General features: G+C 26.2%; 1 protein-coding gene across 1 annotated transcript; it reads left to right on the forward strand.

Annotated features, from left to right (window-relative positions):
• Positions 1-6,566: 6,566 nt before the first annotated feature.
• LOC135923623 (density-regulated protein homolog) lies at positions 6,567-12,230 on the forward strand. The gene is made up of 2 exons (XM_065458469.1): positions 6,567-7,268; positions 11,966-12,230. Exons 1-2 carry the CDS (start codon positions 6,618-6,620, stop codon positions 12,134-12,136), a joined length of 822 nt encoding a protein of 273 aa, XP_065314541.1. The 5' UTR covers positions 6,567-6,617; the 3' UTR covers positions 12,137-12,230.
• Positions 12,231-19,155: the final 6,925 nt, after the last annotated feature.

A 19,155-nucleotide genomic window follows, 5' to 3' on the forward strand; every position in this document is an offset into this window, starting at 1 on the left:
AATTGTTGTGAAATATATATATGTTAGCGGCAATGTGTTATTTTTTCAACTTTGAATCATTTTTTTAAACGTATATTTTTTTAAATTTAAAAATCTGATTTTACCGGAAATATATTTTATCGTGTTTGGAATACCTATCCTATAAATTTCAAACAATTTTACTATGAACTTTTGAACTTAAAAAAATTTATATTCGTTTTTCCGTAGATTTTTTTATATAAATTATGAATGATTCAAAGGTTAACTACAAAAATTGTCTACAATTCATACGTTAATTATTCTAAACATGCTGAAATACATTCCCGATAAAATGAGATTATTACATTTTAAAAAAATGCGCTCAAATAATTATTTAAAGTTGGAAAAATGACGCATTGCCCAAAAACACATTCATGCCAACATATTACAGACATTTAAAAAAAATAGAGTGCATATCCAGGGCATTGGATTAGCATCCACAGTTTGTAGTAATTCACCATACTATCAGGACCCGTTTATTTATAGAGGGATAACTACCACTTTAAAGAGTGATCATACATATGAGGTAGTTAGTAAATATAGTGATGATTAATTAATTCCAACAATGGCCCGGATAAATAAATAAGTAAAATATAATCGTTAAAATTATGTGTTTAATTTTTTTATAGATAATATCTATAAGAGGTATTAATAGTTTATTTAGTTGTTGTTGTTTGTGTTTCCTTTGTTATGAATATTAATTCTAAAAGCAGAAAAAAATAGCTACGGCAAGGCTTTTATTTCGGCCGGATTCCCCAATAGTTTGGAGCCATTAGGTCTCCTAAATGCGGATGATAAGCCTCCCTACGGCATATCTTTGAAGTCTTGGCACGGCGGCAAAAGACTTGCCTGGGATGTCTCGTGTGTTATCCCCTTTCCGGCTAATGGAAATACCGACCCTTTGGAACTTCAAGAAGTCAATAAGCTTAATAAATATAGATTCCTCCCTAATTCTTTTATATTTAATCTTTTAGCGTTGTGGGAAACCCCGGTCCCCAATCCCTAAAGTTCTTAAATCAATTGGGTAGAAGAATTTCATTAAGGACAGGGGTCAAAAACGAGTACCTATCTCTTAAACAAAAAATCCAATAAAAAAAAGTTTTTTATAACAAAAAGATGATAATAAGTTTATGTCATATGTTTTTTAAATTAATTTACATTATTAATCAATTTTGTATTTATTTTTACTAAAAATTATTATTATTTTCTCCCAAATTTTTTTTTTGTACACTGCTTTTTTTTGTGCCTTCATAATTGTATATATTACCTTTCAAAAAATTTAATTATTATTTGATATATATAAATATAGACAAAATTTATTTAATATATTAAATATCGTTAAATATATTAAATATCGAAAAAAAATTTATTTTAGAGAATATAAATTAAATTTACCTTGCTAGATTACTTAATATTAATTAGATTAACAATCTTGACTTTATAAAATCCAACAACAAAAATTTAATAAATAAAATTGAAATGAAGATGGTAGTTGATCTGAATTGAAAACTGGGTTTAAATGTAATATATAACAAAAATATATAATATAATAATAAAATATATTATCCCCATATTTTGAAAAAATTTAAATCCCCCAAAAAAGAAATGCGTTACTCATTAACCTTTGATACAAGTAACGAACAAATTCCTTAAAAATAGGAAGATCTTTACTTTCTTCGACGTTACTTTTACATAAAATTAAGGAAACTTAAAAAGTTGGAAAGAAAAGGAATAATTAAAAGTTAAAAAGAAATGACATTTCTAACTATTTTATTTTTTTAAAATAAAATTTCTCTTTTTTGATTAAAAATTTTCCATTTCTTTGAGACTTTACCTTTATTTGATCGAGGCTTATATTTTTCGTTCGAAACTTTTTAATTTTTTGATTGTCTCTTTTTCTTTTTGGATTGACACTTTTCCTTATTTGATCGAACCATTTTCTCTATTTATCGGAGCACCTTCCTTTCTTGATTGGTCCTTTTTCTCTTTTGATCGGACTTTTTATTTTTTTGACCAAAACGTTGCATTTCATTTATAAGCTAAATTAAATCTTAAATCATTCGTTTAATTCAACTTTATATATGCTCGAGGCTATTATTTATTTTATGGATAGTAACAAAGAATTGAGTTGATCATTACCAATCACTGTTTATATATATATTCCACGCCTATAGTTATAATTTTGCTTATGTTTTTGATGGATGAAGGTTATAAATTGACTCAATTAATTTGGTATTTATAATAATTTATTTTATATTTTTTTATTTAATGTGGAGAAAATTGCAGCTGAAAAGTGTGAAATTTTTCGCGTAGATGGTTAATAAACCTGTTATGTATACCCTGGCTTCAAAATATGGGTCATGATCCGAAAGGATATGTGACTTCCTCTTTAAAATATTACTTATAAAAAGAATCTATAATTGTTAATATATTTGCTAACGATATAATTAATATATATTAAAAATAGGGCAATTCATTAAGTTTAAACGTATAGGGGAGTATATAGACTTTTCCCTTTGGTGGTGCCAAATTATTTTGTGTAGAATTTAAGTGGGAGGGTTAGGGGAGGGCATAGTTGGGGATAATTGTAAGTATACCATATTAAATTAATTATATGAGATTATTTCATTACAAAAACAACAGAGACAATTTTTTTTTCACGCAATGGGTAATAACAAAATTTTATATTGTCATGTATATTTATTTATATTCATTTATCATAATCTATAGGTTAATATTTCTAGACAATATCTGAAATCAAATAATTCAATTATAGAATTTTAGGGCACCCCTTGATAATATAAATAATGGTATAAGTTTGACAATCATCAAATTTTAAATGATTTTTTTTTAAAATGAGTGTCGAGATATTAATATATTTATTGATTAGAATTTATTCATTAAATATAACAACCACTCTGCCCTCGAGTGCCCTAGTAGAAGGAGTTTAGTGCGGCTTAAAATGTTCTAACAGATAAATTTGTTTGTTTTAATAATAAAAATTTAGAGAATGTTTTATTATTAAAATCTAACAACTATTTATAATCATTAAATTATATTTATTGTATATGCATTATTAAAATCGAATAAACATTATTTTAATTATATATTTTATACATAGATGTGGTATCAGTTCAATTTTTTTTTAGAAATTTCATAATATATGAATTATAAATATCAATGATGGATTTTTTTAAAAAAAATAATATATTAATTGAGTTGAAAATATAACAACTTGGTCCGATAATTTGGATAAATCTTTTTATCTCATTAAGAGTAAGATTCAAGGATATTATTGAAACATAGCAAATGTATTCATTAGTACAAGAGTGAGTTGGGCATAATCGTTTATATAAAATGTCAAGGGATTAGCCCTTAGGAAAATGGTTTAAACTCCATATTCCTTCCCCTCCTCATTACTTAAGGTGACTTGGCCTAAATAATGCCTATTCATGTTTAAAATAAGCAAATGAATGATGAATTATTACATATTTATTATTTTTGTACCATTTTTTTTATATATTTACATTTTTTTTTAATAGTTATAACATTTACTAAATTATAATATTTTTGGACCGTGGGTGATAGGTAACCCATGTAAAAAAATATTGGTGGTGATCAAACTAACATTTTTTCCTCTTTTATGGTTTCCTGAAATCACAATGCCCTATCCTAATTAATTAATTGTTTGTGCAAAGCCCAATGGTCTGCAGATGGCGATACAGAAAGCTACTTAATAAACAATAATCAAATACAATCCAAAATCTTGTCTGGGTTGAAGCAACCCATGCTAATAATTCTTTGGTCAATTATTCCAGGATAAATGCAATTACATCATTGAAATTTAAGAGCAGGATAAAAGATGAACGCTCTTAGTCAACATACATCGTTAATATGCATTCTGGACCTTGACCAAATTAGCTTGAAGGAGTTTAGAGGACTTTGAATTAGGAATAGTCTTGTGAATAAATTAAGTATCGACCTTATTTCATTCATGAAATTCTTCTTCTAATATTGGATATTTTTAAGCCAGTGTTTACAAGATAAAAAAAAATAATTTAGAAAAAACATGTCCGATATATCCCTGTCCTCAGAAATATTTTGATTTTCTGCCCATTAAAAGCTTACTCCCTACATATTTTAAGATATATAGAAGCAAATTGCTTTTATCTCTGATGAGTTAGCATTAGGGTGTCATTACCCTTTACAATCTCAGGGGGCTCAGTTAAAACAAAATTTATGGGGGGCTTCGCCCCCCTTACTCCCCATTTTGCGGGCCTTGGGCCGGGTTTTATATTAATATTTTATACTTTTTAAAAATTTGCTAATTTTAAACAATTATCCTGAATTCCATATTTTGTCATATATTATATTTTGCATACAAAATAATCTAGCATATAAATAATCAAAACAATACAAGACATTTCTAAAAATAATATTTTTTAATTCAAACTCTATTCTTAACAGTGATTGCTAATATAAAAAAATTTTGCGTCTAAAGAATTGCAAGTGATAAAAAAAGGTTGATAATGGAAAAACCACATAAGGCTATATAATTCTTAACAAGTTAAAATGACAAAAGGTCATGAAACTTATATAACTCTCTGTCATTTTAGACAATGTTTTATAGAATGGACTAATAAGGATAAATTTATTACCTAAACCAAATCAACAATTCTCGAAGAAGAGAGTATAAACGACCAATCCAAATCATAAAACTATATGGTGGTTAGAGCTTCCTCTTATATGACATGATGGAAACTAGATAAGTAATCGAGAAAATTATTAGATATTAAATTTCTAAAAGATTATCTTTCATTTTTAATGGTATATAAAAGACTGCACAGTTGACCATTATTGTTTATCTAAAATATGCAATCATATGCTCTCGGCGGCTGTAATAATAATCTTAAATTACATAGAAACACAAATATTATGCTGGTTAATTTACAATCATAGCCATGACACTCACGATGTAAACTAATATCAGAATTTATTATGTTGGATAAATTAATAAAATAAAAACACTAAAAATCTTTGGAAGAAAATGCAAATATATTGAAGCCTTGAGTTATTTACACGGCAAGGATGCCATATTAAAAATAAAATTTTCTAACTATAAAATAAGGACCAGTATGATATGATGAAACAATTAAGAAATTTATATATTGTCCAATGATATATCATTGATATTCTCGCACCACCTCTAGTTAGTATATTTTAACTTAAAATAATAGTAGTTTGTAAAATATCAAAAATATATTCGTATTAAAAATTTAACTCAATGTTTTTCAAAAAAGAAAATTAAATAGCTTTTCTAAAAACACGTAAAAAAAGTGAAGAATAGATATTTAATTTATTACATCCATTGTGGTATGAATAATAAGAGATTTAATTTTTATATTTATAAAATTTTAAATAAATAGATGGCATTAAATAACTGAATGCAAATGTTACTTGTATTTATTATCAAAAGCATTTATTAGTAATATTTTAAAAATATTAACTGTAATATATTATATAGCTGCCAAATACGTCTGTAAAAGTGGCATTTTACCTAATACTTTATAAATAGTTATATATTATAGAGGATATAAACTATATGTCTACTTACTTTTTGTTATTATAAATAAATCTCCTATACTTATATGGATTTGGACCTTGTTGAAAATAATTTTAGGAAGAGACATAATAATTAAATTTAAAAATCAATAATTTAGATGATTAGTGATTTGAACTCGGCTAATTATAAATTTTTTAATTATCAATTAATAAATAATTATATTTATTTAATTAGGGTTATATAATAATTTAAATAATAAAAGTCAATTAAGCTACAACGGTTAATGCTAAATTAATATTTAGTGAATGATATTGATATATTTTTAACACAGAATTTGATTGTAAGCTGACATAGTGAAAATATAATTTAATATGTATTAATATTTTCTAATAATTAAAATAATATTCATTAAAAATTTAGATTGTCTTATTAATTTTTAAATAATAAAATTAAATCTATATATTCCTCAATAGAATTATAAAAGAAATCGTTAAGGGGGCAATTAAAAAATTTTATTTTTAGTTCAAGGGGATATTAAAAAAAATTTTTTTGCTTCAGGAGGCTATTCAAATTTATTAGGGGGCTCGAGCCCCTGCGCGCCCCCCTCCCTAGTGACGCGACTGTCTCAGGGAGCTCGAAAAGTTTTTTCCACTGAGAGTTTACAATTATATTATGTGGACTAATTTAAAAAACGATAAATGCTTTTGTTGTGTTTAATAAACCCTATTATCTTTATTCTTAATAATATATATTTGAAATTACCTTTACAGTTACTACCCACACTTGTTATATAGACCATGGTTTCAGAAAGAAAAGAGTAAAAAATAATTGATAAATGTGATTCGATTTGAACTCGAAGTTTTAAATAAATTGGTCTATTTTCGCCTAACGTGTAAGAATAGCCATTTTCAATAATAAATTATATGGAGCATCAAATAGACATTCATTTATATTTTAAAAAAATGTGGAATTATATATACATTCATTGATATCTGAAATAAAAAGTTTTTTTGACTATGACTCAAAATTTTCTTTGATGCCCTCTCAGCAACAGAAGAATAAATTGAAAAATCTTAACAAACAGCAGAAAGTACATATTACCAAAAATCAACCTTCAGATAATACAGAAAAAGCATTAGAAACAGAATTTTTACAAGCAACACCTGATGAAAATATTACTGATGACAATGATTCAATTGATGAGGCAATAAAATTAAATCAAAGTACAGATTTTAATGATGAAGTGGAGGAATCGGCTTTAGATATCATTGATAAGAATGAAGTCCCTATACAAACTAAAAATAAAACACATGGGAAATATCCTCTACAAGTTCAATATTGTGGTATATGTTCTATGCCTTATGAATATTGTCAATATTCACCTACCTTTGACCAGTGTCAAAAATGGTTAAATAAAAATTTCCCAAAAGTTTATCAAGACTTATACATGCCTTTAATTAAAGATACACCTGATATTAATTTAGAAGCACTTGTCCTCAATGAAAGTGATGAAACCAGGAAAAGACAAACCAGAGGAGGGAAAGGAATGAATAGTGCAGCTAAGTTGGGTAATAAAGGCAAAATTAATCCCTCAAATTCATTTATCAAGGTATTTAATGCACCAAGAGGTAAAAAGAAATCAGTAACTGTTGTTACAGGGCTTGAAGATTTTGGAGTAGATATGAAAGTTAGTCATTATATTCAATGATAAATTTATTAAGCTTAAAATAAAATTATTTTTTTAGTTATTAGCAAAATATATCATAAAGATAATTAAATCTATTCTGATTGCATTGATATTGATTGTATAAATAGTAGAGATCTGTGATTTAAGATTTTTTGCCAATACAATACTTAACTATACTATCCAATTCATATATTCCATTATTTGTTGATTGTTTAGGTCTATCTTATAATTATTTTATTTTTAGATGCTTGTTTTTATTCTTAATTTACAATGCTTGTTTTCATTCTTTATAAATTAAATATGCACTTATACACAGAAATTATCGTTTAATAAAAAATATTTTTTATCATGAGCAGATATGCAAATAGAGGTCTGCACGGGTTATCCATAGCCTGAGCTCAGGTTGGGTTTTGGTTTAGGGTTGGGTTGTAAGAGGTGTCCAACCTAAAGGACCCAATAAATAAATATCCTAAATAATCATTTTAATTCATAATGTCAATTTAATATCATGTTATTTTTTATCTAACACACTTCGATTAAAATATCAATCAGAATAACATATCATTTTCAATTATTATTTTACGTAACATCCTTTTACCAATATTATATTTTTGTGTTATTATTACATACTTTATTTACATTATATTCTATCAGATTAATTAAAATATATTTATCTAATAACTATTTAATTAAATAGCCTCAAATTTTCAATATTTAAAATTGTTATATTTTATAAAAGGTTATAATATTCAACATTATTTGAATTACAATAAAATAACGTATTTATATTTAAAAGGTCAATCTAATTGAATACTTGTAGAAATTAAATTTAATAATTCTAAAATAGTATATATGTATATACAAGAATTTAAAATAAAGATACCAATTTGTTTTGACCATATATTTTGGATATAAAAAAAATCATTTACCAAATCTTAAATTGGTGGAAGACTTATCAAAAGAACTTTCCCAATTTACTTGATTTGATAAAATTCCTGCTTCCTCATGTACCAGTGAAAGAGCACCTTCAGTGGCTACTAGGGCCTTAGAAGATAGGAGAACTTGTTTAAAGCCTGACAAACTCGACTTTAGTGTTGCTAAAAAATTTTGGTCGATTTTAAAAAATGGACAGATTAAGATTTTAGTTAAAATAATATTATGTAAGGATCAAGATTTGGCAAATAGATGTCCAAGCATTTCTGCCAGCTGTTAACAAAATATTTAAACTTACATAATGTTATTTTGGTTATAATCTTAAACGGGCTGGTTTTTTAAATCAACATAAATCATGCTTTCACTACTTGACTCATTATTTAAATATCACAATTATTTACTATGTGATACAATTGATAATGATATTCCTTTATAATATGTTCATTATATTATGCACATTATTTATATATATTTAATATAAATAATGATTATATTATGACTTGAATAAACTTTTATTTAAGGCAATACATATAATTTTTTAATTGTTTTTGGATATTATAATATTCACACTAAAATTAAAAAAAAAATTAGTGGGGTTTGGGTTGAAAAAAAATTGAATTTATTATAATATATAAAAAAAATTATATATCTTATAAATTACAACTTCTAATGATTCCCGAACAATCTTTTATTCCATATCAAAATCACATGATAAATTCTAAAAGAACAAAGAATAATTATTGTTCTTTATCTTTTATGTGAAATCAATTGATAAAATGTCTATAAATGTCAATTATATATCAACAAATACAACAAGCTCGGGTCAGGCTTGAACAAAATTTTTTTATAATTTGGGCTTGGGTTATAAAAAAAATCCCTTTGCAGACCTATATATGCATATACTACTTCTTTTTCACCCTTTAAAGCAAACTTTTTTTTAGAAAGAAACAAATCTTTTTATTATATATGTAGTTAATATACTTCCTATGCTTAAAATTTTTTATATCAAGTTTATTTTATAGTGTATATATGAAAATATAATGACACTAATTGGAATCTGCAAAAATACAAATTGAATATTGTTTGGAATATAAATGCTAACATAATAATAAATTGTCAGATTCTGATTCCAAAATCTAAATGAAATCTTTATAATTTGGCCAGAATTATAACTCAAAAATGATGTTAAATTAAAAAATCAACAAAACAAAATAAGTAGGGCTGTACCAATCTACATATTTTTCTCTGATATTATCTGATTCAATATTTATATCAGAGACCAGCAGAGGTACCATTTGCCCAGCCTGGCTTTTTTTTAAAAAAAAAATTTCAGGCCTGGCCCTTTTTTTAAAATATATTTCAAATATTTGTTTTTAAAATATATGGCCCGGCCTGGATATTTTTTTATAAAAATTTTTAGGCTTGACCCTGGTATATTTAAAAAAAATTAAAATACAGCTCATCTGGGCCTGCATGTCTCTGATATATGTAGATTTTATTTGCCATATATATTTGAGCTGATTTCATGAAAAATTAATATTCACTATTCACAAGAAACTCAACTAACTTTCATAATAATTAAGTGTATTTTATTTTTTAATTCTCTTTCATAATAATTAAGTGTATTTTATTTTTTAATTCTCCAAAAATTAATCTATCTTTAAATTATGATCAATGTTTATGGCCCAATATAGTGTTAAATGACTCAAGTTAGGCAATTTTTTTAAGTTTAAAACAAGTCAGCCAAAATATTATTACCTAAGCCTCAAATTTTGATAATAGATACCCAAACCTTTCAGTCATGTGTGGACAAGATTTTCAAGCTTGGGTAATTTATTTTTGGCTAAAATCTTGAGCTATGCATTTCTAAAAATAGGCTAAATCGAACTATTTAACATTTTAGCTAAATGTGACTTGTTAGATTTGTTTATTTAAATCCTTTTCATGTTGCAGATAATATTACAAAAATAATATATAATTTTTGACTATATTCTATTTATTTTTAAATTTACATAAAACATAATTAAAAAATTATAATTTATAATTATATAATTAAAAATAAAATTCTATAATTGAGTCCCCAAAAAGGAACCATAATTGTGTCTAAAAATTTCTATTTGAATTTTTTGTCGAATAAAAAGGAATTATCTGGGTTCATTTGTCAAAAGTCGTATTTTATTACCCAAATTTTTTAAAAACATAAATGTTGAAGGCAAAAAATGCCCGTTAGTAGAAGTCACTACTGGAGTGAATATGAAGTTTTTAAAATTTTTGTATTTGTTTGTCTTTTTAATTTCTGCCTGTGTTATTAAATTGAAATTTATGTTTGAAGGGAATGATGAGACACACGTGCAGTCCCATATGAGTGATTTGCCGAGAGCCCAAGGTATGGTTGTCATACCATCAGGTCTTAAACCATCTACTTGAGATAAATTTGATGCTTCAAGATTGTTTGGAATGTGTGCAGCTGTTAAGCTTCTATTTATTATATAGTTTACAGCTGAGTGGCATTGATGTCGCCTTTGACTAAAAATACAATTTAAGCCATGTCTACCCTTTGAATCAATGGGTGATTTGCATTTGATGCAGGCATGAGGCTGTACTATATCACAACCTAGACATAAAGCAATGGTTTATAATTTTTAGCTATTAAAAATAATTAAAATTTTTGTTCCTTTTATTAATTTATTTTTATAAATTATGTATAAAACATAAAATTATATGATCAGTTTCTTTTAAATGGCCTTAATCTAATACTTAATATCGACACCGCCAATATATTATATATATATATTTATATTATGATGTCAAATTGAATCAACATATGTTAAAATTGCTTAAAAATAAAAAAGTTGAGGGTGCCAAATTAGATCCCGTCAAAGGATTAATACACATTAGAGGTCTGCAAATATAAAATTTTTAGGCCCACCCCTGTTGGAATTTAGCTTTTAGCCTGGCTGGAATTTTTTGCCCCAGCATGGCCTGGACAAATTTTTACTCGGCCCAACCTGTTTCTTTTTTTACTAAGGTTACTTGGCTTGGTTTTTTTTAAATACAAGGCCTAACCCTAAATATATGTGGGTGACTGAACACCAAAATAAACAAATATGGGAAGTGGTTTTTTGCCTAGCCTGACCCAAATAAAAACATTACTTGACCCATCAGCCAGGCATTGCAGACCTCTAACACAATTACTAATACTGTTTGGTATCAGGGGATACCATATATACCTGGTATTAATAATTAAATAGATAAAAAAAATTACTGAGAAAAACATAAACAATAACTTAACCATATTTTATTTAAATTAAAAATATATGATATAATAAAGTGCCATTTTCTTTACTTTCACACCTAAAATTATTTTACAATGTAAGCACTGTCAAGTATTTTTATTGTAAAGTATAATAAAATTAAAAATTGTAATTAGATTTTCTAATCACATTCCTCTTGGATTGTGATTAATTTTTTTTTTATATTAAGGTCCCAGCAATGTAAAATATGATAAAAATTTCATTTCTTAGAAGATTAGAATAATTTTTAAATAGATATCTTTAATTTTTTTAAGAAAGATTCAAATTTTACTTAAATGCGTAGCAAAACATTTCTGATTAAACTTATGTTTCCTTAAAGTTTTATAACTTTAAATTTACTAAAATAGATTTAAATTTATGGCATTTATTATTTACCACGAAATGGCCATTTTTATAATATTATATACAATTTTTATAAATGATGATTATTATTAACTATTTATTAAAAAGGCAGCGTCAAAATGTTTTGCCTCCCGTTTTTCTTGTGGAGCATCAGTGACTGCTACGGATGAGATAGTAATCCAAGGGGATGTCAAAGCAGAAATTCTGGATTTGATTTGCGAAAAATGGCCAGAAATACCTACTGAATGTGTTAAAGATTTCGGTGTTATGAAAAGATGAAGTGTCTATTATAAAAAATATTTCAAGAATTATAATGTTTCGTGACTTTAAATATTTTGTTGATAATCTCGGCATTTATGGAGAGGTAGAGAAATAAAATGAATGATTGAAATGAAATCGTTGATTATTTTATAACATAAAGTTTTCAGAATATAAATTTTTTTTAAATCGTCTGCTAATGTAAAGAAATTATGATTTGACAAATTTAATACTTATTCAATTCTCAATCCTTATGGTAGAAGGGTATGAATATACGAGTGGAATATATAGAATTAACAATTAGAAAATAAATCGGTTCTTAAGTATTTTAATCGATTAAACATGATACATTTAATAAAAATTGATAACGTGTTAGCGTAACATAACAAGGTTTTGATTTAGGAACTTTTATCCAACCTATTTTAGCACAATCGAACACATTTATGAGGTTTTAAGAATGTTGATCAATCAATTTTCTGCATTATATAGGATTATTTAGCAAGCCTCTTTTTACAATTTTTTAATTTTCTTCAAACTAAGACTAGATTCACAGTGGGATTTAATCCAGCACAATTTAATAGCTGGTCAATTTTTAAAATCAGTTTATGAGAATAATTTTTTAAAATTAAAATCAATAATTCTTCGATTATTATCATAAATGGAGTTAAAAAAATTAAATAAATAAAGAAAAATTGACCCCATGAACAGAATTTAAAAATATGTCAGCTGTTTCCGGATCAGGTCCTACTATGAAGGTAGCCTAAGCACGAGAAATAAATTGATAAAATAAATATTCATCAATCAACTCATTACATTTACTGGGTTTTGTTGTCATAAAAAATTATTACCTCTAATAAATTATATGAAAAAAATTCTTTTTGTTCACTTTAATTTTACCTCATCTCTCGAAAAAAATGCCTAAAAATTAAGTTACATTAAAAAATTTGGCTGACATTGATATATAAAATATTTCCCTCACTTCACTACTCACCAAATTTGGTGCTTGGGCCTGCTATGAGCACGAACCCCAAGCAAACCCTGAGCAAAAACCTATTTATTTATAAGTATTTTTTTCTTGATGAAAGTAATTGTAAAACATTTCCATACATATATGTAACAACTTTCTTATAAAATTGTTTAACTTGTATTTGCTTTTATTTAAATTATATCAATATGTTATTTTTACAATAATTAAAGAAAATTAAACAATTTTATGAGAAACAAAAACGTTTTATAACAAATCAGATTATTATTTATTACAAATTATGGTGATTCTTAAATTTGTAATATGTGATATTTTTTGAGAGATGCGAAATTGCAACAAAAACTACATCATTTTTTATAAAGGACCAATTTTAAAAAAAAATATGTAAATTACTTTGAAAAAGTTAAATAATGAATAAAATTTTAACTATCTTGAGCTACTTTTTGAAAAAAGTGAAAGAAATTGACAATATAAGTAGGGGACACCAGGGCTAGTCGGCACAAGGGGCTTGTCGGTTCAAAGGATTTTATTTTAAAACCAGTAAATTAAAAATTGAAATTTAGTTCTAAAATAGAATTCTAATATCCATAATTGGGGATGAAAATAATTTATAATATTTCGCTATAATTTTTATCCATTATGACATGTTTTTGATGTAAAAATTACAATATTTTCACTTAATATTATTAGGTTGTATTAAAAAACTAAAAGTTTAAACATGACAAAATGAACATTATATGAAAGTTAAATATCTTTTTTAATATTTGGGAAAATTTCAGATTGATATATAATGCATATGTTAAGATCAAATTAGTATTATTACCACCATTGAGGTAAGTAGAATCGTGGCTAGTCGGCGTGATCAGTCAATTTTTATTATATAATTATGGTACCCTAATATATATGTGAAATTCAAAATAGTAAAATTTTTATTAAAAAAATATTATTAAGAAACTATAAAACTGTATGAAAATGATATCTCATTAAGAAAAATACCATTTATTACAGGTTAAAATATAATATTTTATAAATGTAATATAATAATAATTATTATATTACATTTATTAATGTGATTGATTTTTCATAAATACATTTCAATTTTAATATAATGTCAGACCTAAACAAATATCTTACAACTAAAATCTTCATATGCATATTGTGATAATATATTATATATTGTTACAGATATTATATATATTGCATATATAAATTTTAATATATATATATATTTTTTAATTGACAATATAATATAATTCAAATTAATACATTCTATTAGATATGAACATTTTAGCATATAAATTTTAGCCTGAATATCAATATATTTAAAACGAATTATATCTAACAAACAAATATTTATATATATATCTATTTTAATTGACAATATAATATGATTCAAATTAATTCATTTTATTGGATATGAACATTTTAGTTATCAGATTATATTTAGCCTGATAATAAAATCAAATGATGTTATATAAGAATTAGATAAATTTTGAGTAAATTTATTATTAATAAAAAATAAACATTAATAAAAAATTAATAAAAGATGTGTGTATTATATGTAAACAGGGTTATAAAAGTTTTAATAATTTTGAAGATTGCAATGTAGAGTGGTTCTCTTTCAAAAAATATTGTTATTTTATTTGTTATAATTGTAAATAGAATATTATATAAATATCCGCCAGAAATATGCTGATAATGAAATTATTGAAACATACATCTCACGTGTGCATGTAAAATTGAGATCTTGAAATGAATATTATTTTATGTAAAATATTAACCAGGTAAAGAGTATATATGCAATTTATTGCAATCTTGCAAAATACTTTCTTCCACCCAAAATTTTTCAAAATTATATAAATATTGTATTTTTTTATACCAATTAACTTATTCATGCCTAAATTTCATTCGAATATTATAATAGTTTTTTAATGTCATAAAAAATTTAGTATTTTTTTTTAAAACTCGTATTTGGTTTTTATTGCGTTTTCGAATTATCTTAAAAAAACCCGCTTCACGATATCAGTTATATAATATTTATTTTTTAAGAAAGTTCAATTTTATTCTGGTAGTTTTAACCTTGACTAGTAATGGATTAAATTATCTATATTATAATTTTCAAATATTTTTTTGTTAACGAATAAGTCAGCATGGAACACAAGCTAATTACAATGGCGTAACCCCTTCCCCTTTTTTTAATAAATAATGTGTAGAGATAAATTATATATAATTTTATTGCATTAAATTCAAAAATTATTGCAAGGTTTGCGCCCAAGATGGCTCGATCATGTTTTAAACATTTTTTAAAAAACTTAAATTCTTTGGAACTAGTTTTGTTAAACGGCTCGATTTTAAATTTTGGTTTTTAGTTAAAATAATATTGAGCTGAAATTTCGTAAATAAATGTCCGAACTTTTCTGCCACATATGAGCAAAAATATCCAGGCTTGCATAATATTTTTTGGCTAACATATTGGGTGAGCCGTTTAATAGCGCTATTAGGAACGGTTTTGTTGATCCCTACAATGGTGGCGCTAAAATTTTAACTATATGGTGTCCATAAAACCCTATAGCTAATTATATCTATCTCTCAATCTCATCATAGCCAGTTCCTCCTACCCCTCCCTTAATCTTTACTTATGACGTAAGCACTCCCACCCCTTCATATAAAAGCTATGCCAATTTTAACTTAGCCTAGTTTAGTCTAAACTAAATTTTACCATACTTTTCAGCAGTGTTATTAAACGGCTCTATTTTATGCCTAACTTACTATTTTAGCCAGAAAAATATTGCCCAAACCTCGAGATTTTGCTAATAAATGTCCAAATCTTTGTGCCATCTATGAACAAAATCTTCAGGCTTAAGTAATATTCTTCTGGATAAAATATTTTACCCTTTTTTTAAAATCTTCGCACATCGAGCCGTTTAACAACATCATCAGTCTCCCTCTCGGCTGTTCATCGATAATATGTATCTATATAAAATTAATAGTTTCTCAAATCTGATATATTATATAGCAAACGGTTAAAATTAAAGAATGGTCAGGCGTTATCGTCACTACTTTCATACCCTAAATTCACAGTTAGCGTGAATTTACGGTGAAGATTAAAAAATACAGCATTTATATACTTCCCTGCGAATTCAAGGTTCTATAATGTATAAATATTGTTAGAATTAAATTGTTCATAAATATAATTTAATAGTTTAACTTAAAAAAGATTAAACAAAATTCTTCAATATCAATATTTTCCATACATATCTTTGTCATAATATTATTATTTTTGGTGTTTATTTTTTTTGTCGTGAAATTATTTTATATTTTTGTTAACGCGGAATTATTTGTTTTAAGAAAGAGAAGACTCATGGTGAGTCGAGGATATTTTTTTTAGTTAAAAAATATAATTAGTAATTGAAAATATATTTTAATTTTTGGAATAATTTTTAATTTTTATAATTTTGTTAAAAATATTTTATTTGTTTAAGAAAAAAATAAATAGACTAATTAAAGTTTCGGTGTCAATTTGTTTTAAGAAAAATAAAAGTAAAATAAATTTATTCCTGAAAGGGGTTCAATTCGTCAGGAAGGTCATTAAGTAACGGCGCAACGTAATAGTTGGTGCCGTGACCAAAAAAATAGGTAAGTTTTATTTTTTATATTATATATAATTTTTTTTAAGGTATAAAAAATAAAAAGGAAAAACTTAACATTTGTTAAGGGCACAATGGATTAACTGTGGTATTGAATTTATATTTTAAAGGCACAGGGGTTCTGTGGAATTTTCTTTTTTTGAAAAAAATCGGTAGAGTACAGGGATTGTTATTAAGGTCACAGGGGTTCTGTGGAATTTTTTTTTTGTGGAAAAATTTAGTAGAAGTATCGGGATTATTAATAGGGATAGGAAAAATTGTAATTTGGGTTACAGTGGAGTATAAAAGGGTTTAGAGAGTCTGATGTACTGTTGTGTTATTTCGGTATTAATTGTATCATATTGTTTAACTCTTCAGGTAGTTAAGATTTTATTAGTTAAGTTAATTATTAACTTTTTGTAGGTAATATTTTGAGATATATTTTATTTTGTTAAAATAGTTAATATAAATTAATTAATTTAGAAATATTTTTAAGTTAATTTAGATATATTGTGTTTCAATAATTTGATTAAAATTTTTTTCTTAAAGTGAAATGAAGGGTTTTAAATTAACTAAATATGTAGAGATACAGTATAACATATTAGGAGCGATAGTGGTATTGCTGATTTGGTTAGGTAGTTTATATTTCGGCAGGAGAGAACACCGGAATAGGAGTATTAGGATACGGGGGCAGACGTTATTGATTGAAGGACATAACGGGGAAGAAGATAGATATGGTAGGGTTACGTCGTTGCCCGTGCAGGAAATGTTGCAAGGATGGGCAAGTAATGAGGATTTACAATAGAGCGGTAATGAAAAAGGAATTGAAGATGGAAGAATAGGAATATATAGAGGTCGAGGAGAATTGACAAGGTCGTTTATGACGGAAGGTCCGAGAAATAGAAATATGGTATGTTATAAATGTGGGTTAAAAGGGCATAATAGCCATGAACTGTAGGGACGACATTAAATGTTTTGAGTGTGGCCAAAGTGGTCACATTTAGACATATTGTCCGGGTAAAAGAGAGAGATTACGATGCGCTGGATGTGGAAGATTTGGACATGCGGAGAGTGATTGCAGAGTGGGAAGAGTGGAAACCAGAGGAGGATTTCCCCAAAGAGGAGAGAGTTCGAATGCTATTAATGTGAGGAGTATGGCCGAGGTTTCAACAAGAGGTGAAATGGGGGCCGATTGCAAAATTATATGTTTCAAGTGTCGTGAAGAAGGGCATTGGGAGAGAGATTTCGACAGGGGATGACTATATGATTGTGGGGAAAGGAGAATTCAGGCCAAGGAGGGGTGAGCGGAGGGGCGAGAAAGGGTTATGAAAATGTTGAAGGAAGAGGGTAGAGAGGAAAAAGTATATTATCCGAGTCCGAAAGTGTGGTTTTATATAAACGGGAAAATGATATCCATGTTGTTTGATAGGGGAGCAGCTATTTCGGTAATGGGATATGAAGATTTTAGAAAACAATGGCCAAATAATAATTCGGGAGAGGATTCAAGTGAGGCAGTTTGATGGATCCGAAATGGAGATGATGGGAAAAGTGAAAATAGGCGATGTCGGAAGTGACGAATGCCAAGTATTGGATTTGTGGATAATTAATAGATGTGTAGAGCTAATGGGATGGGACTGGATTACGAGTGTTGGGCCGGAGTATAATTTTTGGTAAGTATTTGCACAGTGGGGAGTATTTCTGGCCGTCAAAGAAGGCATCAGGGAGGTCGAGAAGGATGAAGAAGTTTGCCGGAGAGATGGTGAATGGATGAAAAGATCTTCTTTGAAGATTTTTGAGCGAGATCTCGCTCAAAAATTTGAGCAAGATCTTTGAAGATCGTAAAATTTGAAGATCTTTTACTTTTAAAAAATTTTGAGCAACGATCTTCAAAGATCGAGATCTTTTGAAGATCTTTTATTTTAAAAAATTTTTGAGCAGCGATCTTCAAAGATCTAGATCTTTGAAGATCTTTTATTTAAAAATATTTTAGATCAAACGATCTTCAAAGATCTTCATATTTTATAATGTTTTATTTTTTTGATATTATTTTTTGAACTGCATGTTAAATTAAAATAAAAATTTAATAAAGATGTACCGACAATTTTCATAATCGTTATTTTTTTAACTTTTTTCGACATATATGGGTAAAAAAAAATTTATATTATAATTTCAATGAAGATGTAATGTATTAAAAAGTGGAAATTGTAATAATCGTTATTTTTAACTTATTTGATTTATTATATCCTAAATTAAATAGGTTATAATTATTAATATTAAGATGTAAAAATAAAATTTCAATGAAGATGTACCATAGAAAAGTGACAATTGTTATAATCGTTATTTTTGAAAATTTTTTTATAGCATAGATATTGTTAACATGTTAAATTAAAATTTCAGTGAAGATGAACCACAGGAAAGTGACAATTATC

Source organism: Gordionus sp. m RMFG-2023, chromosome 2 (genome assembly GCF_954871325.1).
Source record: "Gordionus sp. m RMFG-2023 chromosome 2, tfGorSpeb1-WG-v2, whole genome shotgun sequence".
Classification (NCBI taxonomy): domain Eukaryota; kingdom Metazoa; phylum Nematomorpha; class Gordioida; order Chordodea; family Parachordodidae; genus Gordionus; species Gordionus sp. m RMFG-2023.